Source organism: Ictidomys tridecemlineatus, chromosome 4, assembly GCF_052094955.1.
Source record: "Ictidomys tridecemlineatus isolate mIctTri1 chromosome 4, mIctTri1.hap1, whole genome shotgun sequence".
Taxonomy (NCBI): Eukaryota; Metazoa; Chordata; class Mammalia; order Rodentia; family Sciuridae; genus Ictidomys; species Ictidomys tridecemlineatus.
The window spans coordinates 38,887,592-38,915,536 of NC_135480.1; the positions used below are offsets into that span (position 1 = coordinate 38,887,592).

General features: G+C 33.9%; 1 protein-coding gene across 13 annotated transcripts in view; it reads left to right on the forward strand.

Moving 5' to 3' along the window:
* LOC144377071 (uncharacterized) overlaps nucleotides 1–27,945 on the forward strand; it is a 411,176-nt gene that overhangs the window by 59,772 nt on the left and 323,459 nt on the right. For 4 of the 13 annotated variants that reach the window (XR_013437683.1, XM_078046329.1, XM_078046333.1 and 1 more), the window contains one exon: nucleotides 3,828–4,289. The exons of 6 other annotated variants lie outside the window; for them this stretch is intronic. Coding sequence is in view for 4 of the 7 variants with exons in the window: in XM_078046333.1 (XP_077902459.1) it covers nucleotides 3,828–3,856 (29 nt within the window). In the remaining 3 variants the exon portion in view is untranslated. Of the gene's footprint in view, nucleotides 1–76; nucleotides 126–362; nucleotides 1,831–3,827; nucleotides 4,290–8,858; nucleotides 10,416–27,945 lie in introns of those variants that run through there. 3 more of the 13 variants (XR_013437682.1, XM_078046328.1, XR_013437685.1) reach the window with 2 other exon arrangements.

Here is a 27,945-nt window from a genome sequence, read left to right on the forward strand (position 1 = left end):
TTAGTCTGATATGAAGTTTGGAGTTGAACTCTCCACTTTAATGGCCTGAAACTGTCTCCTGCCTCTCACCCACCAGGGTTTCTGTTGACAAATCTGCTGCCATTTGAATCACAGCTTAACTATAGGTCAGTGCTGTCTATCTCAATTAAGAAAACATTTCTTTTTCTTTTCTGTTTTCTTTTGTTTTCAGAAATTTTAGTATGATGTTTGTAGTCATGTTTTTGTAATGTTTACCTTATTTGGGGATGGCTAGGGTTTTGGAATCCCTAAGTTATAAAGATTCACAAATTTGGGGAAATTTTTGTATTTTTTCTTCTTCTAACTGTTTTCCTTTACCAATCTCTTTTTTTCCTTTATTCTAGGTCTGCAATGGCCCAAATATTAGTCCTATTGATCCTGTGTGACTACTTCCAGATGCTTTGCGTTTTTCTTTCAATCTTTATTTATTTATTTTTCTATTTAAAAGATTGGTTAATTTTTATTAATCTTTTTTTTTAATTTAACTTAGTTTCTTTTTTTTATCTTAACCTGTCATTCAGCACATCTTGTCATTTTCTTCTTGTGTTTCACAATTTCATTTGGTTCTCCTTTACTCTTCTCTGTTTGGCACTTCCATTTTTTTTCCCACAAATTTAATTGTGATATTCATGAAATATCAGAATAATAGTGGTTTTCAGTTAGACTCATAATTCTGTCTTTGAGATCATTATCATACATTGATTTTCTACTGAAATTTGATCATGATTTTTCTTGACCAACTTTTTATTTTACTTTTAACATTTTACTTCTTTTGTTGTTATAGGGACAGATGAGGCAAGGAACTGAAGATAGCAGGACACAGTTTTATTTGGCTGCAGCCAGGTTCAGAGGGCACAGTTTTTGCTGTAATCAATTAATCCCCTGAAACCCGAGTTCAAGTAGTTTCAGAATTTTATACCCAGCATGTAAGGGGAGGAGCTCAAAAGTTCACAGTCTGCAGAAGTTCACATAAAAGCAGTTTTTTTTTCACTATTTTGGGCAAGTTAACTCTTCAAGTACAACACCAGAGAAGGAGAGAGCATTTTCTCCCCTTTGTTCCTCCCCCTGCCAGTTGTTACCATGGAGCCCAGGAGATAATTTCTCTTCTCTTAGAAATGTAGGCATCTCTGTGAAGCTCCAGCTCAAGTCCCGAGGCCTTGTTTACACATTTCTACAAACTACTATACTGGATAATGTTTGTGAAAAACTAGTAAGGAGGTGTCCAGCTCCTGGAGCACTGATTTCTTCCAGGCTAGCAGCCAAGTAAAATAGGTTAATACGAAAATAGCAAGTCTAACTACATTGAACTCTTTTGTAGAGACTCTTTAGCTTATAGTCTTAAAATTGATTATTGTGAAGATTTCTGGAGTAGCCCGGTTAAGACTTTTTGTGGAGAAAGGGGGTTCCACTACACTGTCCTGAGACATTAAATCTTTTGAAGTATGCTTATTTTCCTTCCTTTATTTCCTTTTTCTTTCTGTCTCATTTAACTTAGTAGATAACAAACTGCATATTTATAATTTCAGATTTTTCTGAGATTTATGAAGTATTTTACACTTAGTGAAGGCCTTACATTATACAATATATTACACTGTATACATATGTATGTGTAAGATAAGAAAAAACAATTGGCTTGGTTAATCATCAAATTCTAGAATTATTTATCTCCCTCTTTTTAAAAGTAGAATTTTCCCCACCACCTCCAGCTTTAATTGTTCTCTTCTTGCTCACTGTTGAGAAGTGTCAAGTTTGTGTTGAATATTTTGTTTTCTACCCAGTTGCACAACTATGTAATTAGGGCTCATTCTCAGATAAAAGCTGCAAAAAAAAAAAAAAAAAAAGAAAGAAAGAAAAAAAAGAAAAGAAAAAGAAAGAGAAGAAAACAATAAAAACAATAGACTATATTAATTTGGATTTACATTATTTCTTTACATATAAGTCCCTTTGTTGTGAATCAAGAGCACTGGTTTTGAACTGTGGCTTTGTCCATGACCAAAACCTCCTGCAGCTGCCTCTGTCCTGCTAGAATAGCACTGAGCTAATGCCCACTTATCTCACTAGGACCCTAGCTTTCAATTCATCTGAAAACAAGAGTGGACCTGAAACATGTAAATTTAAGCATTGCACTTATCCTCTTTAATATGCAGAGGATTCAGGAAAATTCATCAGGAATAGCAAGGATGACAGCGCAGATGACAAACCTCCTAAATTATTATTTGGCCAGTATTGCAGTTGCATTCAATCCATGTCGACAGAGTGCTCAGATACAGCAAATTCAAAAAGTGTACAGACATGTTCATAAACAGAGAAGCAGAATGGAGTATATTAATAATTCTATTAAGATCTATTTATGGCAGATAATACCATAATCACCTAAAGAACTTTTCTGAAAACAAGTTTGAATAAAAATATCTAAAATTATTAATAAAAACCAAAAAGGAAATGTCATATAATGATTTATTTTTATCTGTCTTTCAGCAACAGAGAAGCTACTAATAGAATTAAAAATTAAAATATGTAGAATCAGAAACTGCCTATACATGTTCAGAGATTTTTTGACTTAGAAAAAAGAAGTTGAATGAAAACAGTTTTATTCATGAAAGATTTTCTGAGTAGTCAGAACTTACAAAATTCCAATATTATTCTAATTTCCATTAAAGATAGGTTCTAATACCTTCTGTTTAAAAATTTCCCATATTGCCATCAGAATAAAAATTTAGATAATTTTCTTTTTTTTTTGTAACATGTGACAAAATTTTTATTCGGAAAATTTCACATTATTTATATTTCTTCTCCTAATTTATAGATTGGTATAGAAAGGGATTATGTTTCCATTCAAAATATACCTATTAAAAAGTGTATTTATAAACCATTTTTTACATCCCAAGAGTTCAATGAGATTGTGCCTGATTTTGAAACTTTGAAAATTAAATGCAGCTCATTTTCAGGTATTTCTATTTAAAATATTAATATGAGAGACAAGCCTAATTTTAAACAGGTTGCTGTCTTTATTTAGAAACAGTTCAATATTCAATTCTGAAAATGTTTCAATATAAACTCCTAATAATTCTGTTTGGTAGAAATTTGGGGGCTAGGTAAGCTGTGTCATATTTTACCTAATAATATTTTAAAAATTTCTTGGAGATTTATTTGACTCATGAAATTTAGCTGATTACATATAATTCCAGATAGATTTTTAAATTCTGTATAAGGTCTCAAATACTTTCTCATTCTTACCTTTGATAAACCTAAAATACAGAATGAACCTATGAAGGGGCGACTTTCCATTAATTTTTTTTATGCAATTATTTTTGGTGAAACAGAGTCATTAAAATTATTTTCAGGAAGTATTTGTTCTGGGTAAAATGAAATATCTACTTTCATGGTTTTCATCACAAAATTATAATTTAAATCTATAAGTCAACTTGTCAACATGTTTAACCTTGAACTGATGAGGTAATGCAGAGGGGTGTGTGTGTGTGTGTGTGTGTGTGTGTGTGTGTGTGTGTGTGTGTTTGTGTTTTCCCTCAGGCTTTTGTTTGTAAGCACTTCTTAGCAGAAATAAAATTAAAAGTTCATATCCAAAAAATTTTTTAAGGTTTAAACAAAACATAATCTTTGCTTCTTTTGTACTTTTAAAACAAGTGTTTGTATGATAGAACAACTTTTATCTGATTACTTCAATGACTAGTTTGGTGAAGACATTATGCTGAACAGAATAAATGCCATCCCTCCCAAAGATGTCCACTTATCCTAATGCCATAACTGTGAGTGCTTGTTTATCTTACATGGTAAAATTAACTTTGCAGATTTAATTAGGTCGAAGACACTGACATGAAGAATTAGGGAGTGGATGCAGGTGAACATAATGTGATCACAAGTGTCCTTGGAAGAGGAAGCCAAGAGGGTCAAAGTCATAAACACATGGGATGACAGAAGCAGGAGTCACAGTCAGAAGGACAAAATGGCTATGTTTATTGCTTGAAGATCAAGGAGGAGCCATGAGCCAAGAAGCATGGGCAAGAAGCTTAAAAAGACAAGGAAGCAGATGTCCCCCTGGATTCTCCCAAAAACAATGCAGCCTTGCTGGTACCTTGATTTTAGGCCAGTCTGTCTGATTTAGACTTCTGACCTCCAGAGTTATGTTAAATTTCTATTGCTTTCAGCCAGTACATTTGTGTCAATTTATCAGCAGCAAAAGGAAACAAATAGTATTATCTTGACGTGAATTTGTATGGTTAACCTTATTAAATTTCTTATGATTTTGTTTACCATTTGCCCAAAATAGAAAATGATTTCACAACATTATCCTAAGAATAAAAAGTAACATAATAAAATTAACCTACTGCAAAGTTATAATCACTTTAGTGAGTAAATGAGTGAGTCATGGGGTGGCTTCACAACAAGGGCTTGAAATTTTTGATGAGTCATTGTGATGTGGGCCTACATTCCCTCCCTAAGAATAAGGGCTCATCTATTCCTTTACCAATAGAATATGGTAGAATTTTGGACCCCTGGAGATGGTTACCTGATATAAAAATTGTTCCAAAAAATATATTACACGTTCATGGTCTACAATATTAAAGCACAACTTCTGTATCCACTGAATTATTTACATCTTCTAAAATCTACAGAGATTATAATACTGACTTCATTTTGGACTTGCAACACTTTTCCCCCTCGTTATACAAATGAGCTCAGACACCATGCTTCAGGCATCTTAGCAATTATCTTCCTTGTTTTTTCCTACACAAGTTAGGAGCCTTCACAAGCAATTTTTATGTTACAGTTAATTTTGTTCTTTGTTGTTCTTGTTGTTTTAACCCAGCAGTTTCTTTTGTAGAAAATATGTTATATGTTAGGCTTAATAAAAAATTGGGTTATAAGGAAAAACTAGAAGTAAAATGGTTCGATTGAAGAATCTAAGGTCTAAATGATTTAAAATTTTCTGGACTTTTTAAAAATTTCAGATAGTTAAAATATGGATTGCCATCAAGTGAAGGACTGTACCATTTTCTTTTGGCAAAAGCAAGTGAAATAGATCTAAATATAGTTCAAAATATTCTTTATCCTTTGACTTTGATGCAAACAACAGTGCTATAACAACCATATTTAAGCAAAAGAAAATAGCAACTGTATAGCAATTGTTTAAGGGGTTTGTTTGTCCAAATCCAAGGAGTTATTTAATATACTTTTTGAACATTTTCATGTATAGTGGACACATCTTCCAGTTTATTTATGCAAATGTGTAATAAATAAATTTAATCGGTTTTTTTTTTTTTTTTGCAGGGGGCAGAGATATATTGAAAGCTCTCATTGAGCTAGTGCTTTAGAAAAATGGCAAACCTAGGGCAAAGTTTGATCATCTTAAAATATTTGGTACAAGCTCTCTGATGTTTACAACTCAGCTGTTAAAACCTACATGACACATTTCCCTCCCTAAGTAGGCTGTCAAAACAAGAGTCTTCTGTCACACACAAAAAAATTAACAAAAGTTTTATTCCAAGCCAAAGACCGAAAGGATATTCATGATCTTTTTTAAAATTTTTTTAATTTATATATGACAGTGGAATGTATTACAATTCTTATTACACATATAGAGCATAATTTTTCATATCTCTGGTTGTATACAAACAATATTCACACCAATTCGTGGACATAATATCTTTTTTTATTAGTTGCTCAAATACAATACAATGATCTTGACATATCATACATTTTATTCAAATAGGGTATGAATGATCTATCAAAGGATAATGTTCAGTATCTTGCTATTTAGAGTCAGATGACACCAGTAATTGTCACTTATATAGGTAGAGTAAAATAATATTTAATTTTTCTTGAATTATTAACTGGATGAGGGAATATCACTAAGAATTATCTCCTTCAGAAAAGAGCATCAAACTGATTCCAGGTGGCAGTGTACTGATATATCATGACTTTATCCAAAATTATTGACCAGTGTCCTGGAGGTAGGATAGTGACAGATGGTGAAAGTCCAACTGTTATTGGACCATAAACTCCTTGGTTTAAAAAATATTTTCTATTTCTAAGTAAAATATATTCAGAAATTGTTAGTTTCTTTGCAATACGAAGGAAGTGCAATGACACCAAAGAAATTGTAATTTTTACTCAAATGAATTATTTGTCTACTTAATTTCTAAAGAAGACTTTCTAATTATCTGTCTTGGCTTTGCCTCCCATTTCATAATCTCATATCATGCCTTCCTCTGTCATATTTTCAGTTCCATACTATTTGACTCTCATACTCACCTATAAGTGTCCAGAGAACAATAACATAGTTTTGTTCATCACTGTATCTCTTGTTTTTAGGGTAGTGAGTAGCGTGTAGTAAGTGTTCATTTAAAAGAGGTATCATGAGACTAATAATGAAAAACAATAATATTTAGTATGATGCAATTTAAAAATGCATTCAGAAAGAAGAATAATCCTCATGTGAGAAAGGACACCCATTCAGATTTGATTGGCTGAAAGAGAAGTGAAACAGGCAGTATAATAGCTTTGGGTAAAGTAATGAGGTCTGCAACTACAGCAAGCTGTGGCAAGAGGAGCAGGGTGAAGCTTAACACATGAGGTATAGATGCCAGTACCTGAGTCTATATAGGTAAAAGGAAACAGATTTTGAAAGAATTTTTCTTTAATGTGATTTTGCTGACAAGAAGTCATGAAAAAACTTTAAACAGGAGATAACAGGACAAAATTTTTAGTTGAGTAAATAAAAGATCTGCAGTAGATTTGAGGGTAAACAAGAGTAACTACACCCTGTAGGCTCAGTCTCCCTGATCTTTGCTTTGAGTCTGTGGACAGCATATTTAAAACAAATTTCTTGTTCTGTTAAATTGGATGCAAAGAAGCAGAGGTATGTAAATTTATAATTTGACTGAAGTTTGAAATTGTTCTGGATCTGATACTTTATCTAGATTATTCTTATAATTTGTAGTTTTATATTACTTCCCACATTTTATTTTTTTAATTTTTATTTAAAAATTTTTTTTAGCTGTCGATGAACTATTGATTTATTTATTGTGCTGAGAATGGAACCCAGTGCCTCACCCATACTAGGCAATCACTCTACCACTAAGCTACAGCCCCAGCCCTAGTTCTCAAATTTTAAATGTAAATTCAAGCCTATATAGTTCTATGGCATATAGCATAGCTCTATCTGATGATCTGATTCACATCATCTTCCTAAGGTAGGTTTTCCTTCAGATGATTGTTACAGATTGAGAACATAATTTGTCTTTGATATAAGCATGTATCAAACAATTATTTTTATTAAGCAATAGGATATATAAGAAAGTAACATTGCTGTTTAACCCATAGGTATTTTTGGTACTAAATACATGTTCCAAAATAAAGATTTCCATTTTGACAACTAATAAAACATTTTGGAAAGGATTGGCAAATTAGAGTTTACATTCTTTGCTTTTATGATAATAGCTGTTACATTAAAACTAATCCCATGTTTAATTCCCTGAAGAGAATATCTACTGAGAAGAATCATGATATCATTGTGTTAAAACCTAATGCATTCATATAACATGTATTGTCTGATATATAAAAGGCTCACTTATAAGTATCACAGAGTAACAATGAAGAAAAATACATTGTTTGTACAATAGTTAAGGCAAAGAGAAAAGAAAAACTTCAAATAAATATAGTAACTTAAAATAGATGAAGGTACCTATTACCATAAATACGATTTACATAAAGTCTCATGAATGGGGTAGCATCTGTGCCTGGCTTACAGCACCAAAAAAAATTTCCTAAGACAAAGCCTAGGCTAAAAATGCCAGTGGAAACAGAGATGTAAAAAAAATTTCATTGTAAGGGAGGCAATTATTGTTTGTGTGTTGGGAGGAAAGGTTATTTTGAAAGTGTGACTATAAAGTACCAAATATGACACTAAAAATTTTATTATGCAGAAGTCTGGGAGGGTCTGGAATGTCTTGCTTTACGTCAAGAAATACTGATTTAGTGCTCAGGAGGAAATAAAGATAGGATTTGAGGTGAATTTTAATATAAGATATTTTTATATATGGGAATTTGGGGCTGGGTTAGAAATAAAAATGGCATTGAGGGCAAGCTCATTGTAATAGTGATGTTTTAATTCAATACCTTCAGGAAGATAGTCAGAGAACAGATAAGATAGATTAACCAGAAAGAGCTAAAAGATTAGTGATCAGGCCAATCTTTCTCCATTTTCCTTAGTCCATTCTATTGAAAAAGACTCTATTTGTGTTAAATGAATTGATTAAAACGGAAAATTCTAAGACATTATGGGCCATTAGACTTAAGCTACATTTTGTAAACTAAGTGACGAATATGCAAACGAGCCAATAAGAATGAGAAAATTCTCAGTAGTTCTTCCAAACATGGAAGAACTAACGATTACACAAAGAGATACCTTCTGTAAGGAATTGTGAAATCCCCACGAAGCAAGCCCCCAAAATAACATTGACTTTTTGGTGATTTTTTTAAATTTTCAGATGGAATAAGAGAATTAAAATAAATATTTTATTTTTATTTATTATCATTTCCTCTGACATGTGTTCCTTTTAAGTGCACAGAGTTCCCTATCTTAAGAAAAAGTACGTGGTAGTTTGTAAATAAACATTTTTGAAGTGAAAGAACTAATGGAAGAATTAATCTGTTTGACAAGCTGTTTTGTGAAAACTGTAATCAATTTTAAATGTTTTGAAGTCTAGAAACAAGATATCTTTCAAGGCAACATATAATTATTTTAGCCATTTTAATAAATACCTGATCATTACAAGTTAAGCTTGTAATGAATTAGAAAATCAAAAAAAAAGTCTCTTTTTATATTTTCTATTAAGGTTATGCTTTCAAGTCAAAGAACTTGGACCCAATCCTCAAGTGTTAAGAAGTATAGAAATTTGGGATGCTAATGGGGATTTTCTCTCTTGAGTCTAGCACTATTTGGGTTACTGTTTTAGTCATCTTTTTCACTGCTGTGACTAAAAGACCTGATCAGAGAACTGTAGAGGAGGGAACATTTATTTGGGGACTCATAGCTCCATTCCTCAGGGCTGTAGGTGAGGGTGAACATCATGGCAGAAGAGTATGGCAGAGGGAAGCAACTCACATGATGATCAGAAAACAGAGAGGATTCCACTGGCCATATATAAAATATACACCCCAAAGCATGACCCCAATGCCCTACCTCCCCCAGCCACACACCCCTGCCCTTCAGTTTCCATCCAGTTAGTCTCATCATGGTATTAGTTCACTGATTGTATTAAGGTTCTCATAGCCCAACCATTTACCCTCTAAACCTTCTTGCATTGCCTCACACATGAGCTTTAGGGGGACAACTCACATTCCAACTATAATAGTTAAATCTAGTGGTACTCAAGGGGACATATATTCTCTACAGTGAATCAAATTCACCTGGAAGATGCAGGTATACCTCAGGTATGAAAGCTGGTAGTTATTCTCTCACAACTGCAGGGCTTTGTTTTTCCTTGCTCAGACAAAAATTCAATTACTAGAAAATTTATTGTCATGATAAACCTAACTGATGGCTGTGACAAAGGAGCTGTGAAATGTAGTAGAAATTAATGTGTTTGTCTTCTGAACATCTGGGGTTTAGCATGTATCCTGGCTCTAACACTTACTGGATTGAAAAATAGGGTAGTATATGTAGCACATGCTATAGAATACTTGAATTCCCAGTAAAATGGAAAGAGTAGGATAGATATTGGAAGTCCAAATGGAAAATGTAAAGTGAAATACAGTGCAATGGTTCTGCATTGCATGCTATTGCCCTGAACTGTGCACTTAATAATAATGAGCTTATGATTACACAAAATACAGGAAGGAGCTTCATGCCATAGAAAATGCTAAGGCAGATCAGCCTAGGAAATTGTAGTATTTTTCTTTCAGAATATGTTGCTGGTGTGCAGTTTTGGAGTTTGGGCGGAATTACCAAGACTAGGAAAAGAATATATAAGATTTGTCAGAAATAAACGTGCACTGTAGAAAAGACCCCACACAAGTTCTCATTTGATAAACAACAATTATTTTTGAGACTATACTTCAAAGTAATGCCTTAGTGGTTTGTCTACCATGTTTCTGTTTCAATGCTCCAGATATAATTCTAGAGTATCTTGTATTACTTTTTACCTAAACAAAGAGTAAATTTTCTAATACCAGTAAAGGTCACATAAGGCCATGTCTGCTTCCTTTTTCACACAGGAAGTCAATGACTGAGTTCATATTGCTTCTTCCCTGCTCCCATGACAGTGCCTGACACCAAAGACAATCAAAATATTAATGGGTTACTGATGAGCAACTCAAGTGTGAATGAAAATGAATTTAGTTGGCATCATGTAAACAAGAAGAGAGGATTTTCAGTGAGTATTAATGCATGGAAATTTTGATAAGTCTAATTTGGGGGATTAATTTATTTTAAAATATCTAAATTCCTGTTTTTGCTTTCCATAAAAGAGCAGTATGTCTGCTTTAAGAGGAACTTATTCTAAAAATTAAAAGAGATAAAAATTATAAACCCAAATCACCTGGAACGAAATATAACATTTCCAAATTTGAAAAGCATCTTTAAAATCCTCCACCTGGTTCTAGTCTACCTGTCACCCACAGATGTTCACGCTCTTTTTTAAAATTTCAAATTCCCTATTATTGCTAGTCTTACTGATATGTCTTTACTGATAGGTAACTCTTTCAAATACTTAGGGGGTTCAATGTGGAATTATTTTACAGTTGAGCCATGGAAATAAATGCCAACTTTGGAATCAAAATCAATTTTTCTTGCCTATGTCAGTCAACTAAATATATTATGGTCAGAGAAAGTGGAAACTAAAATAAAATTTTTCATGTATTTGAATTATATAGGAAATATTCTTCTTTTTTTGCTAGCATATATACTGGTGGTATTGCTATTAGCAAAGAATATTTTAGGATTGAAATCACTTGTGGTGGTGCATTCCTGAAATTTTAGGTCAGCCTTGGCAACTTATACACTGTTTCAAAATCAAAATAAAAGGGGCTGGAGTTATAATTCAGTGGGGGAACACCACTGGGATCAATTCCCAGAAATAAATAAAAAATTTAAAATGTACTGTCATGTAACATATTTATATAGACATAAATATGTTTTATTATGTTAAAAATGTAATCCTGGATTTTAAGTTGGATAAACAAAGAGCAAGATACAGATAACTATATGTAATAGGGATCCATTTCCATGAACACTTTAAAACACACAAAAGTAGATGATATTCTTTTCATAGATGTATATGTATGATAAATCTATTTTAAGTAGGCAAAGGAATAAGAAAAAATATTTAAAAGAAATTCAGTATACTGGCTATTTCTTGAACAGGAGATTTAGGACGATGAGAGGATCAAGTAACTTATTGGAATATTCAAACTTTTTAAGTAAGAGAATGTTCAACAGTGGCTCACACAATTGTGTGTAACTTACTTTACATGTTTATGGTGACATAGGTACTTGATTCTCTAAATATGCTAAATGCATTATTTTGTACATTTAAAATATTTTATAGCTAAATGCAGCAATTCATATCCATAAAATGAAAAAAGTATCGACAAAGTATCAACACATACATATTCTCTTTTATGAAAAAGTATCTGCACATACAAATTACAGTAAATAAAAGACATTCTAATGATATACACTTTTCTCAGGAAGGTTTCAATCTGGGATTCAAAATGTACATTTAATTTAAGCCTTTATAATTATTACTAATGTGTCTGTTTATAATATTAAATAGAAGTTTAATTCCTAAATATTGCAGTTTTTGCTCATGTAATGAAAAGCAAAATATACAAAAACAGAAAAATGTAACCTATACATGAAAACGCATGTTTTATTTTAATAAACCTCTAACAATATCTACTTCCCCAAACAACATATTTTCACATTTTTCTAAATGTGGAGCTAGAATTCTATTATTAATAATTCATGAAAACACACTAGAAATGAGAGATGTGTCTTTAAGCTGTTAGCTCTGAAAACAGTTTGATGGCAGAGAAATAACTAGAATTCTCCAAGCTTTAGTTACATATCTCTGAAAAGAGAAGTGTGGATTAATAGAGCTCATTCATCTGTAAACTTGTATGAAATGTGCTGGAAAAGGCCCTCGTTGCACACTCAGTCTTTTACTGTTTCCTCATTCGTACATGATGTTCTAAGAAATATTTATCAAAAGTTGATTCTCACTTCCCCAAAAGAACTGAGTATCTATCACTGTATAGAGTCTGAGAACACAGTGTTCTCCAATACCACCTCATATTGACACAAATGCCTTCTTAAGTCTGTTAGGTATAGAAGTGGAGTGGTCATATAAAGTCAGGTACACAACTCATGTATGTGTTTCCCCTCTTTTTCAGTCTGGTGTTTTTCATAGCATTTTTATAAATTTATTAGTTATTCTTAAACTAAGATTTGTATTCCAAACACACAGTACTTTGCCTTTTGTATAATGAAAAAACAACTTTAAGCAAGTGTAAGTCATCATTATAGTTTTTTCTAACATTAAAATTTTATAATATAGAATTTTATGTCATCATTTACCAGAAGGGGTGTGTGTGTGTGTGTGTGTGTGTGTGTGTGTGTGTGTGTGTGTGAACAGCAAGGATGCAGATGGTGGGAAATACACAATATTAATTCTCATTGCATTTGCAATTTATAAACTCAAGTGAAAGATGTGAAGAAGGCAAAATATAACAGTCTCATAAAACCATAAAGTGATGAGCTATTCTTTTGTGTTTTTCTAAGTTCCAAGTCTAATACATGATTCCCATTGTATCTTTACAACAACCCTAAAAACCAACTGATGTAATTATCAGTAAAAATAGATTAAGCTCCACACTGTAAGAATTTTTCTTAAGGTCACAATTGTAGAGACAGTGGATCATTGAACTCAAGTCTGAATCAAAAGTATCTGCTTTCTGATTGATCCTAGGAATTGACTTTGGTTTAATTTACTGTGCAAGGACTACCTGTGTAGTCTCTGGATATTTGAAAAGTGATGTAAATGCATACTTAGTACAACAATTTCCATTGATTAGATCCTTGAAGTTTATATTTCCTTTATCATTAATATGCATGTGTTATACTTCCAACATGTTGCCAATTACTGATAGGAAAATTTCATAATCTTCCTTTTTGTGTTAGGAATTATCCAAGAAAAAAGTAAAGCCCTCATATTCACCAACTTCTCAGGCAAGGATGATTTAATCCAGCTTTAATAAATGTAAGAACCAAGATTGAAGCTAATAATAAAAAGAAGGTTTAACTAGTTTGACATAAACATTCACTGCTTTCTTCATTAGCTTATAAGACCCTTAGGTTAGACTTTAAGTCTTTTTCTCTTTTTTGGTCCCAATGCTTGGAATATTGCTGGCATGTATGAGATGTTCAGTAGAAATGCAAGTGACCCACTAAATACTCGTTGAAATGTGTGTGTGTGCGTGTGTGTGTGCGTGCATATCAACTGCTCATTTGATGTTACATTACTATAATGATAAGGATTGCCGTTGTGAAGTTCTACAATATTAAGACTTAAAGTCAAGGAATATGACAATTTTATTTCTCTCAGTTTGTATTCTTCAACTATTCTGTGCAGCTTTTCCCAACTGTCACTTCCTTGATATGAAGATTATATGTCCATTCAGCTAGGTCATAGTACCCATAGTATCCCAAATAGGTCAAACACCGATCTAGATATTGCTCTGAGGATATTTTCCAGGTATCATCCATGATGAAATCACTGCATCTTAAGAGAAATACATTACCCTTTGTTTTAGTCAGCCTCTTCACTGCTGTGACCTTAAACCTGAGCAGACCAGAACAACTGTAGAGGAAGAAAGATTTATTTAGGGGCTCATGGTTCCAGAGGTCTCAGTCCAAAAGTAGCTGGTTCCATACCTCAGGGCTCAAGTTGAGGCAGGGGGAACTAGCTCACATGATGATCAAGCAGCAGATAGACAGACTCCACTTTGCAGATACAAAGCAAAGGCCCAAAGCAAAGGCCTCAATTCCCACCTCCTCCAGCCACACCCTAGTACTTCAGTTACCACTCAGTTAATACCTATCAGGGTATTAATTCACTCTTATAACCCGATCATTTCTCCTCTGAACCTTCTTGCATTGTCTCATATGTGAGCTTTTTGGGGACACCTCACATTCAAACCATAACACCCTCCATAATGTACTGTGCCTCATCTAATAAGTCTAAGGCCTTTAGGGATAAAGACTGAGCTTCCAGAGGATAAAGAAATTCTACCTCCAGGCTCTCTTCAGACTGGAGTAGTAAAATCGACTTGTCATGGCTCTTGAGTCTGCCTGTCTGCTTTACAGTGTTTGTATTTGTCAGTCCCAACACTTAAATCCAATTCCTTAAAATTTCTCTTCTCCTCTGTGTCTCTCTAGATAGATATTTAGATGTAGACATCCCATTGATTCTGTTTATTTCTCTGGAGAGTCCTATCATCTCTATACTTGAAGCAATGTTTGGGCAGCCTTATGCCCAGGGCTTCCTTTACTCTTCATTTGAGACACAAGCTGTAATTCTTTCTTTGTACGCCTTCTCTCTTTCCCCCTTCATATGCCTGAAACCCAGAGAAAAGGTAATTTTTTCTGCTATTGTCTGAAAGTATGTGTATTGTGGGATACACTATTTTCTCTAAAGTACTGTATTAGAAGTAAATAGGCCAGGACTTGAAGACCAGTTCCACCTCTCATTAGCTGCATAGCCCTGGGTAAAATAAGCCTCGGTTTAGATATTTTTAGACGGGGTTTTTTATAATCATTAAAGAAATGCATGGGTTAGCACAGGTTAAAAAAGAAATAATCAATATTTTTATTAGCTATTTTAGCCAGTCAGGAGAATAAAATGTCAATAAAAGATTTCCTTGTGTTTTATTAGGACTGCTTCAGTTTTACTCCCTGAAAATCAATTGCAACTAACATTGCTGGGTCAGTATGCATTAATATTTTGCAAATGCATCTATTAAAGATAAATAAGTTTGATGACTTGAGCTCAAGATTATTTTCAAGAGCAGATGATGTGATGAAATAGTCAAAGATCACAAAGAAGTAGGTACTATGTGGGACTTGTTTAATTAATTAATTACACAGGTAATTAATTACCAACTATGTTAAGGACATGGGTTTTATCTTAAAACTTCTTCTACTGGATGTGTTTTAGCTTAGATATCTGTCTTAAAACATTCTCTTTTAGCAGATATCTCCACAAAGCAGAAGGGGTTTGTTTGTTTATTTTGTGTTTTTGTTTAAATGATACAGACAGAATAGTTTTCAGTTGAACCCCTTTCTTCTTTTTCAATATTAATCATTTATCACATAGGTTTTCAGGGAACAGTGTCCCGTACAAAGCAGGGTTTATATATGCCTTTGGCTCATCTGTCACAACGGGCAGTTCTTATCCATTCCTGCCATGATCTTAGAACCTATTAAATTGCTCTGGTATGATTCTTCTCTGGCACTTAGTTATATTGGGTCTGGTGCTGCTGCTCTCATCCTGCTTAATATTATGGTTTGTATATGATGAAACAAAATAGGAGCCAAGACATTCATTTATGTATACTAAAGGAATTCACCCTTGGGGATAGATTGAATTCTATAAACTAATGTCATTAATCACAGGGATTTAAACTGTTTTCCAAAATTTAAAGTAAGTTCCAAAACTTCTGATTTTAGAGCTGTAACTTTTTTGAAAAGCTTCTCTTTACCTTGATGGAAGAAGTCATGCTACCCATCCAAAAGATATGCTTTACTTCATGCTAAAGTAATGCAGATTTTGTTTGAATGCTCAGGTGTCAGTCCCAGGGCATTTGATAGTGATTTTTCTGGAAGAGGTGAACACACAGTATAAGGGAGAGGAAAATTAGGAGATTTTTGAGATTGCCCTTCCTGTTAAAAAGACAAGCCCGTTGAATTCATGTCTTCTTCCTGTGGGATACTGTTTGATAATAACTGGAGATATGACTGGAATATTCAGGCCATGAGAATAAATATTACCAGCCTTTTTAATATCCAGAAGATTCTGCTAGTCTTCTGTTGATAGATGTGTACATCTGGATCATTCCTAATATTATTAAGTGATTGTACCAATTCTGGGACTTTCTATGTAAAGATTTCTAATTCAGTGACACAGTGTCTATTTTTTAGACCTGTTGCAGTAGAAGATTGTGTTTCTTGCAGCTAAATGTTTTGCTGATAAGTTGGAATGTAGCCTCTTTCTTGTCCCTTTGAGAGAAATGGGACATTGGCAGGTGGACTGATACCAAGAAGTAGCCTAGGGAGACAGATTTGGGTGAAAGAAAGTGAACACATGAAATACAAAAGAAAAAAAATGCCTACAAGGCGAGTGTCATTTTAAGTCATAATGAATCTCAGAGATTTAAGCAAAGGGAAAACAATATCTTTAATAAAGTCCGGGGAGGACACTTGATTCTAAGAATAAGAGGTGAACAGAAAATGTCAGAGAACCTCCAGATAGAGAAATAAAATGGTTAAATTCCATGAAAACACTAGAGCTCAAAATACATGCTTTTGAAGAGAAACTGCTACAAAATCAGAAGGATATGAACTATAATTTTTTTTCTTAAAAAAAATCCCAGTATCCTTTCAAATTCTCTTAGCCAAGGTCCCATATAAAACATACTGTCTCCTATTTGGAAATGACTCATAATCATCTGATAGCTCCAAATAGATGATTTCATAGTTCCTTCCCTCCCTCCATCCATCCCTTCCTTCCTTCCTTCCTTCCTTCCTTCCTTCCTTCCTTCCTTCCTTCCTTCCTTCCTCCATTCTTTCCTTTCCTTCCTTCCTCCATTCTTTCTTTTCCTTCTTTCCCTCTGTCTTCCTCCTTCCCTCTCTCTTTCCTTCCTTCCTTCCTTCCTTCCTTCCTTCCTTCCTTCCTTCCTTCCTTCCTTCCTTCCTTCCTTCCTTCCTCCCTCCCTCCCTCCCTCCCTCTCTCCCTCTCTCTCTCTCCCCCTCACAGAATACCAGCAAAATCATCACTCTTTTTCAGCAAGTAACCTGCCAAGAATATATGTGGGAGACTTGCAGATGCTGTGTGATATGAATTCTTCTCTCCCTTTACAATTCATGATGAAACCTAATTCTCATTGTGGTGATATTAAGAGGTGGGACATTTGGCAGGTAATTAGCACATTAGGGCAGATTAGGTCACAAATGGGATCACTACTTGTTTTAGTCAGCTTTTCTACTGCTGTGACCAAAGGACCTGACAAGAACAATTAGAGGAGGAAAAGTTTATTATAGGGCTCATGTTTTCAGAGGTCTCAGTTCATATGTGGCCAGTTCCATTCCTCAGGGCTCTGGTCAAGCAGGACATCTTAGTACAAGAGCATAGAAGAGGAAAGTAGCTAGGAGAATGGTACTAAGATAGGGAGGGAGGAAGAGTGAGAGTGTGAGAGGGAGAGAGAGAAGGAGAGAGAGAGAGAGAGAGAGAGAGAGAGAGAGAGAGAGAGAGAGAGAGAGAGAGAGAGAGAGAAACTCTGCTCAACCAGGACAAAACATAAACTCCAAAGGCATGCCCCTAAGGACCCATCTCCTCCAGCCACACCATATCTGCCTCATATCTGCCTACAGTTATCACCTAATTTATCCCTATCAGGGGATTAATTCACTGATTGGGTTGATGCTCTCATAACCCAATCATGTCACCTCTAAACTTTCTTTCATTGTCTCACACGTGAACTTTGGGGGACACCACATATCTAAACCATAATACTGCTCTTATTAAAAAAAAAAGTCCTAAGGGAACCCTTTTGCTCTTCTGCTATATGAGGACCCAGAGAAGGTGCCATTCATGAGGAATGGGCTCTCTCCACACATCTACTCTGCTTGAGCTGTTATCTTGAAAATTCCAGCCTCCAGAATGGTAAGCAATAAATTTCTATTGTTTATGATTACTCATTATAATATGTTTAATTACACCAACCCAAGCTAAGATACTATGATTTATAGATTTGAGATTAAGGGACTTTTCAGAGTGTTCCATGAGTTTGTTCTTGTGTCTGTTATTATATTTCAGAAATCAAAATGCCATAGTGTATTGTTATTTTATATAATCCACAAAGGCTTAAAGTAAATGACGTTCTTTCCCTTAAGCTAGCTTATTCTTTCCAAAGTGGTCTTGCATCTTCAGATTCAGTAGTTAGTTATCTAACACAAGATTAAATAAACATTCATCATTTTTCCTTCAGAGTATAATCATTAATAAGGTTTGGTTGGCCTTTTCAAAGAAGGGTACAGAAGAAATGAATTAGTATTTTTCTGTACATCATTTGTCAAGACCTTCTGGAATATCTGAATGTATATATTAACTATGGCATCCATTGAGGTTACTAGATCAAGCAACAGAAAACATAGGAAAAATATTTTTTCAGTGGTTATCAGGTAGCTCTGAGAATCTCCTTGAGGGACATAGAACCAAGTCAGGAACTGTGCAGCATAAGAATATGGAATTATGGTGCAATAATGTCCTTGTATAGACATCACTGCCAGAGCCAATAGTGGTAGACATGGGTACTTACAGTAGCCAGTAGGGGTGGACATGGGCACTTACAGAACTGACCTTAGATATTGGTGTTGTTTTTGGAGTGGTCACACCTTTGCTTCTGTAACCTGACATATCTGGAGCTGCTGATTATAACCTCAGAAGAAAGGATTCTGGGTAGTTCTTATTTCTTCACATCAAGATAACATTTTTTAAACACTCAAGTTGATGCATGTGTTGGGAGGATTCTGAATATGTCAATTAGATTTGTTGTGAAAGAGGACAAGAGAAATCCCTAACATTTCATATTTTTACAGATGGTTTTATTTCATAAGGTGATTTTCTATTGTCATGAGGAATGCAGATTATGGATTAACAAAAGAATAGCAAATATACACAAAGCAGCTAATTATCTTTCTTACTTCCTTTAGTACTCCTTCGTTAATCATTCTGATCATTTACTTCAGTCATAAATTTCTCTTTTATGATAAAATAATGTATGAATATATAAAAATATGCTATAGCAAACTCAGTATTCATAAGGAAACATTATTAACAATTAATAAATTATTAAATTATCCAATAAGTGGTACCATCTTGATTCCAAACCATGGAAGTCACCCATACTCATATTATTTCCATAATTGCTTACTATGATCAAATATACCTCCTTAAAATAATTGGTTGTGATTAAGACTTATGTCTAGATACAATATATGACATATGTGCAATGAATCTGTGTTCTGGTTTTGCAAATTTTATCCTGATACTGGACAAGGTAAGTGGTAGAGATGTCTATCTTCTAGGTGGCTTCTCAGCTTGCTTCTTGCAGAACCCCAGCTAGTAGTAAAGAGTTGAGTGGCATGGAATCCTATATTGTTTGTTAACCTGTGTTTCTCCAGACCTGGTAATGAAGCAGCAATAACATTCAGTGGTGGATACCCCTGCAATAAGATATAGAAATGTGAGTATAACCAATATCAGTGAGAGTCAGAAGAGACGATGTGACAGACAGGAAGAACATTTTGAGAGCTCATTTGTAGTAGTAGCCAGAGACTTCCTAAGCCAGTGAGTAATAAAAGAGGCTTTCTTACAAGTGTTCCTGGATTTGCCACAACCCTCCTTGTTATTCTCCTTTACATTTTCATTAACTCTGTACCTACTGAGCTATTTAAGTGTAAGGCCAAATGCAAGATGAAAATGCAGGGCTCTGAGTTTGTAAAGCAGGAATAATGTGTGTTAATGGTACTGAAATGAAAAGCTTTTTACTTTCTTCAATTCGCTCTCTCACTTAAATTTATCATTACTCATTAGTAGTATTGTAACTTACAAGAAGCAAAAAACTTATTAGACTAAATTTTACCATTAAACTTTACATTGTACATTAATTTTAAAATGTTACATTTAATTTTATGCTTTAATAATTTAAAAAATACACTAATTTTAAATGAGAATGTTTAATTCTATACAACAAAATCACTAAAAATATAGAAGTTGTTTTATAGATTCTATAATAAACATTTATTTATTTGGATCAGAACATGGAAAATGCACAAAATTAATTTGGTGTTTTTATGTCACTGTTTGCTGCCTGCACATTTTACCAATACTTTCCATATTTATCTTCCTGATTAGTAAAGAAGCACCAAAGGCAATGAAGCAATGAAATATGGTTGCCAAGTATTTTGCTTTTCTTTCCATGTTACCATTTGTGTGTCAGCAAGTAACTAATACAGGAAAATGAAATGAATAAGAAATAACATGACAAGGTTACTTAGTCCCCTTATTTCTTAGAGTGCTATTGCTTTCAGAGTCTAAGAGTTTGCCCATCCATTGCATACTGAATACATGGAGCATGCTCACCTTTTGTTAATGCCTGGTATCACTGACCTCATGGTTCTGCCATAATTCTTGGATGGTAGAAAATTTTAAATTATGCATGCAAGGGACGGCTGCAAGAAGATGGGGGCAGGGTCACCCAAGTAGTGCACATAACTCTGACCTCATCTGTGTTCTGTAGTTATCAGACTTGAGGCAAAAAAAAAATGTTTTCTCTGATATAAGGATGCTGATACATAATGGAGTTGGGAGGGCATGGAAGGATTAGACAAACTCTAGATAGGGTTTGGGTGGGAGGGGAAGGGTGGAGGCATGGGAGTAGAAAAGGTGGTGGAATGATATAGACATCATTACCCTAAGTACATGTGTGAAGACATGAATGGTGTGACTATAGCTTGCGTACAACCAGAGATATAAAAAATTATGTTCTATATGTGTAATATGAATTGTAATGCATTCTACTATCATATATAATAAGTTGGAATAAAATATAAATGAATAAATCAAAATAAAAGTTCAAAGAGAAACACACAATAATTACTTAAGAAAAGTTTAGAGGACTAAACGAGTCAGAATTCTCTGAGTACACCCATGTCACAAATTCAAACAAGACAAGGAGCTCTTTATACTCTGCTTCTTCTTCCATCCCCTCTCATAGGCTACAAGTAAAAATTTTGTAAATCAGGTTTTAAATTTATCATTTCTCATTAGTAGTATTGTAACTTACAAGAAGCTGAATTCAAAAGACTTGAAGTAGAAAATAAAGTTTTTAGTCAATTCCTCTGTAAAGGGATAATAATCAGCCTCTACTATATTTTCTTTGGGCATTTTAAATTTTAGTTTACAGAGATTTTTATGTACATAAATTTTGAATAACCAAACTATAACATATGTATATTTTATTGTACTTTATTTTATATATATATATATATGTGTGTGTGTGTGTGTGTGTGTGTGTGTGTGTGTGTGTGTCTTTATATATATATATAATAAAGGTATGCAGGTACAAATTGCTGAGCACTTAACAGATAACAGACATAACACTTTGTAAAATAAGTTGTTGAAAGCATTTAATATGCAAAATGAATATTATGACCTCTCTTATAGATAAGAAAAAAACTAAAATTATTGTAAGTGATTTCCCAAAATCACATGAATAAAGACAGCAGCAGCACAAGCCTAGCTTTTTTCAATGCCATACTGAAGTTCTCATGCCACATTGCATTGATTTCCTATTGTAGTTAGGAAATAGGCCTGATTCACTTTGGGTCTAACTGTGTATATTGAAGAGTAGTCTGATAGAGAACTGAGCATCATTCATAAACATTTATAACACCACATATGTGTGATTGTGATATCACTGAGCAAGATAGAAATAAAAGTATATTGTAAAGGAAAATGATTCTACTGACAAAGTTCTATTTTTCAATGGTAGATAATCACAGATTTTTAAAATGAGCAAATAAATTTAGGAAATCTATTTCAGAGAATCATTGTGCATTTCTGAAAGGGTTTGTGCATTTGGAAGTAGATATTTTAAGTCACAATCAAAGATGTCAGTTTGACTGCACAGTTCATTGCTGCCTGATTTTTTAATAGGTCCAGATGCCAACCCTTGCTTGTGAATGACTGTTTCTCAGACAGCATCATTCATCTCATGCTACCATTTCCCAAGAAAACATAGAAATGTAGGCTTTGTTGTGAAGCTAGCTTTTTAAATATTTTTACCTTTCACTTAAACACACACACACACACACACACACACACACACACACACACACACACACATATATATAGTAAAGTTATATATTTTTTTATTTCATGACATATATATTTTTTCATGATCACTCCTGTAATTAAAATTGCAAAATTCAGTTTTGAAATCCCACACATCATTGACATTCATTTATTTGTATCAAGAAACAGACATTCTATTTGAAAAGTACAGAGGAAGGTTTTGTATATTACAACATGTTTGATCAATGCTAGAGTTTAGGAGTAGTTTGCTGAGATTCCTTTTAATTTAATTTTTATTTTTTTAAAAGAGAGAATGAGAGAGAGAGAGAGAGAGAGAGAGAGAGAATTTTTAATATTTATTTTTTAGTTCTCGGCAGACACAACATCTTTGTTGGTTTGTGGTGCTGAGGATCGAACCCGGGCCGCACGCATGCCAGGCGAGCGCACTACTGCTTGAGCCACATCCCCAGCCCCAAGATTCCTTTTTATATTAACATTTCAAAATACTTGAAGGACTCTTCTAAGTTTATTAATATTATTTTGAGGCAGATTTTCTCAAAGAAATGAGGAACAGACATTTCTTACCTTTAAACACCTTATGGCTCATAATCATAAAAAGGGGTGATGGTGGTAATTTCAGTAGTGATGGTTTTGATTACTTTTGACCTGTATGTATGCATGTGTGTGTGTTTATATGTGTTTGTTTGTGCACTTATGAGTGTATGCTTATAGGAAACTAACCTCTAAATTTCAATTCCCAATATTCCTATTATTCAAATTTTTCTCCCATTGTATTTGTAAACTGATAATATCCAGTCAAATCTTACACTAGTTTCATGTTGTGTTGTAATTAACTTCTACTGTTCCTTGCATGAATTTTAATTCTAAAATACCACAGATTCTAAATGCAGCATTGATTTATTAACAGACTTATTTTCAGAGATAAGTGAACATTTCACTCTGAAAATTTCATCTAATTTTTAAAAACATAGAATGGAAAAAATTATTCTTTGGATCAAAGAAAGTCAATACATATTTATCTCTCCAATTAAAAAGTGAGTTTCTTGAGGGAGACATTAATGGTTTAATTTCCTTTCATTATTTTCTGAAGGCAATGAAGCAATGAAATATGGTTGCAAATAATTACTAATGGAAGGTATATGTCCTGTTTGGTATAAAAAAAGCAAATGTTCTGGGTAGCTTTAGTTTTTTTGTGTGTGCAAAATTATCTCATTTGGTTTATGAATTTTTGAAACCTAAAAATTATTGATGGAGTATATCCAAAAAGCTGCACACCATGAACTCAGGCCTATCCTGCTGTTGTACATCTGTGGCTGAGCACAGTACTGAGTGAGAGAAAAGCTGTTCTAATCTGGAATTCCAAATGACCCCTGCAGCCTGGGGCAGGCACTTGAATTTGTGAAGCTGGCAGGCGCCAAGGCACAGGATTCTGTTGTAAATGCATAGTTTAGAGCCTTTTGCTATGGTAAGAATAGGATACCTTGGAATATCTGGGTGTTGACTGTGGCCATCAGCTTTTGCCTTTGTCACCAGCCATGTTCTATGTGCCACAGTAGCTTGTCATGGGGCATCCAACTGTATATGGCAAGAGAATTTTAGAATTCTGCAGAATTCACCCACTTTGTTCCAGTGTCCTAGATATATTTGCCTAATGTCCTATTTATGGGATGCTTGTATGTGTAAATTATGCTGAATTTTTCCCTGTGTCCTTCTTATAGGATGATCTAGATTTCATTGTTAATAATAGAATGTATAAACTCTAGATTGTGATTTTCAACCTATTTTATTGAATCTGTGTTAATTTCATTGAAACATCTACAGAGTTGAAATCTCGGTGTGTAATGAGTTAAGGGACATATCTCATTTACTAAATCAGATTAGTTCTTTGGCACTTATTTCTGGAAAATCTTCTTAACAATCCTCAGATGAATGGAGTAGTAACATAAGTGTATGAATGGGTTCAAGGGTTAACATTTCAGGACATTACAGTACGGTTATTTCACACCTTAAATCATAAGTCAGGGTGTTCCAGTCTTCATGTGTTAATAAACTTAATATTCACAACAATCTTACGAGACACATAAAGTACTATTATTATACTTCTATAAAGATAATAAAGCTTCAAAATAGAGAAATAATATGTCCAATATAAAATACTAAAGTGGGAGCTTTGAACCCAAGTTCATCTGTATCTCGTTTTTGATCATTTAACCACTGTGGTTTCCCACTACCCTAAAAAAATCACCATTCTCCTTTTGCCTAGATCTAGTGGGGACTCTGAAATTCGAATGTGTATCTATCTGCTGCCTGTATCACTCTGGGATTGTGGAAGCAATGACTTCCAAAATTTGCCTTAAATTGCCACAAGGGGGCATCCTTAGAACTCTGAGGAAAGTTGTAATAACACTACAGTAGGGGGAGGATATCCAATGCTTTCCCCCAGACAGGTGATTGTGAAAGTGCGTTTTCAGAACCAACAATGTTTAGCAACATCTGGGAACTGGTTTAAAATGCAAATCACCAGGAAGTACTATTTGAAACTGATTACTGGTCTCTACCACCAGTTTGGTAGAGACCAGTAATCAGTTTCAAATAGTACTTCCTGGTGATTCTGATGTATTACAAAGTTTTAGAACTTGCTTCCTATTTGATTTTCTTTCTTTAATTTCCCTGCACATTGATAGTCATAGCCAAGAGTAGATAAGCATTTTCTTGCATCTGGATCTTAGATATCTTAATTACTAAGAAGGAGTATTACCCATTGCAAATAGCAACAAGTGAAATTCAGACTTATTTTTCTCTCTAATCTGTGTTTGGTTTGGAGAAAACTACAACCAGGAGGAAATTACATGTGGAGTATGAGAACATATTATTCTCTGTGTGGGAGATTCTCACACAGGTCTTATATCCACTCAGACTGCCGAGATTCTGCTTGTAGAGCAAAATTTTTCCCTTACTTGCCTTGGTCACTAACCATGAGCCTGCAATAGTACCTGAGGTAAATACTACAAGAGAGTTGACATGATAGAAGTGCTTTTCAGGAAAAGATGATAGGTGTCAGAAGAACAGTGTTAAAGACACTTATTTCAATAAACAAAAATACAAGAAAACAAGTCACAGTGATAGAAATATCATGGAAATTATATTGTACCACCTAGAATTTAGGGACCCCCTTCCAGATGGGATAGCATCTCCAAGTATGACAGATATTCTCAGATCAGTATGCATAGATGATGTTGTCATTAGACAAAAAATGTGAAGTCCTTAGCATTCCCCAGAAGCAAGCTGTTGTCTTTCTATGTGCAGTCATGACACTCAGTCTCAGTGTTGTTATTGAATATTGGCCCCAGTGATTACTAACTGTGTGGTGGCAGGGAAAAAGTCATTGTATCTTCTAATCACCAATTTCTTTTTCTACCAAATATACAGGGCAGGACAGTTTTAATAATATATGAATGTAAAATATTTGTGTAGAAATTAAACAAAATGTAATCTAAATACTTTGGGCCATACTTGAAACATACTAAGCCCTCAATATAAATTCCATCCCATTATTTCAATCTGCAGTAATTATAAAGAAAACTGAAACCAGGCACTATGGCACAAGCTTATAATCCCAGCAATTTGGGAAACTCATTGCAAGTTTGATGCCACCTTCAGGAACATAGTGAGACACTATCTCAAAATAGATTTTTTTTTTAAAGAGATAAAAAAAGAGGGCTGGAGATATAACTCATATATAAAATGGTGTCCCTGAATTCAATGACCAGTACCAAAAAAGAAAACAGAAAACAAACAACAACAAAAAAAGCAACAATAAACTGTAATATTACTCATTAATTAATTCTTTTCTTGACACAGAAGGAATAAGAAAAGTACTAACCTTAATCTATTTTCTTCTTTTAATAATTATTGGGAAACCCATTGACCAAAATCCAGGAGGATTTGAACAAAATTAACATAAATTGGTACACTAGGACAACCAACAAGCAAAAAATGGTGGAGACAGATTCAAAATTTTAAGCAGAAAATACCTGGAAAACACATATACTCACATATATGTGTATAAACACATTAAAAATGCAAACATGCCACTTGAAAATGTATGTTTTTGAATGCAACAAAGGAATTTCTGTCAATAAGAAACTTGCAGTAAGTTTGACATTGTTTTGATTTGGACTTTAGAACCACGGTAATGAATGTAGTTGTAAGCCAGCTAGATTTAAAACAATATAAATTACAAAACAAAAATGGAAGACTAAGCTAATTTATTTCTAGAATGTTTGGTTTTGCAAGGATAGCATCAGATGAATTGATTAAAAAGTACTTAATTTACATAGCAGCTCAATTCACGATAGCTAAGCTCTAGAACCAACCTAGATGCCCGTCAACAGATGAATGGATAAAGAAACTCTGGTATATATAAACAATGGAATATAACTCAGCATTAAAAGAGAATAAAATCATGGCATTTGAAGAAAATTTTAGAGAAGGAAGCTATTTTTTCAAGACTCATATTATTGATAGTAAATTGCATTTTCCAATTACTGAAGTTATTGGTGTTATCAAATGAATGATAAGAAAAGTGAAATATATGGAACTTCACCTGTATTTGAAAATGTGCAGGACAATCTGGCAAATCAATGTAAGTCAATCTCCCTCAAAACGAAGGCCAAATGTTATCTCTGATAAGTGGATGCTGATCCATAATGGGAAATGGAGGGGAATTGGAGGAACTTTGATTGGACAAAGGAGAGAGAGAGGAGGGAAAAGGTCATGGAGGCAGGAAAGATGGTGGAATGAGATGGACAACATTACCCTAGGTACATGTAGGACTGCACATACAGTGTGACTCCACATCATGTACAACCAGAGAAAAGAAAATTTGTGCTCTATTTGTGTACAATGCATGGAAATGCAGTCTTCTATCATGTATAACTAATTAGAACAAATCTAGAAAACATAAAAAGATAAGATAATAGCAAAAAAAAAAAAAAAAACCTTGACAGAATCACAATATGCTTAGAACAAGAAAGCAAAAGGAATCAAATGAACAAAAACACAATTTGCTTCTGGAGATGGGTTTGTCTCCCTTTACAATACCAACATCTTGTCAGGTAGTTCTTCATCGTGCATGCTGTCTTGCAGGATGCTAGCCAGAGTCTTGGCCTCCACCCATTGGATCTTGATGGCACCTCCCATCTGCCTAGTTCCAATCACCAAAACCCCTCCAGAGATTTACAAATGTCCCTCATTGGTACAAGGGAGTTTGTATTGAGAACCACTGAGCTAAATTTTTGGTCTAGACTTTCAGAGGAACCTCTGTTTTTCTTTGTCCTTTTAAAATCTTTTTCTTTCAGCACAGGTTAAGTGCATTACTTTTCAGCATATCAATCTGGGCGATGCATGATGTATGGATCTGTATAACAATTATACTGGAACTTAGTCAAGAGGATTACTCTATTTAATTTAAATATGCTTTCAAGTGTACTCAACTACACAGTCTTTGTGTCTGGAATAAAATGTGTATTTCATTCTGGATATCACACAAATTCACAGGAGGATGTGTATATATAGAAAACATATAAAAAATTTAGTTTAGACCTGAAGATATAAAATTTTGGAAGGAAGCCACTTTTTCAAAATTCATATCATTGACAGTAAATTGCATTTTTCAATTACTAAAGTTCCTAGTATTGTCAAATGAACGATGAGAAAAGTGAAATATGTGGAAATGCACCTATATTTG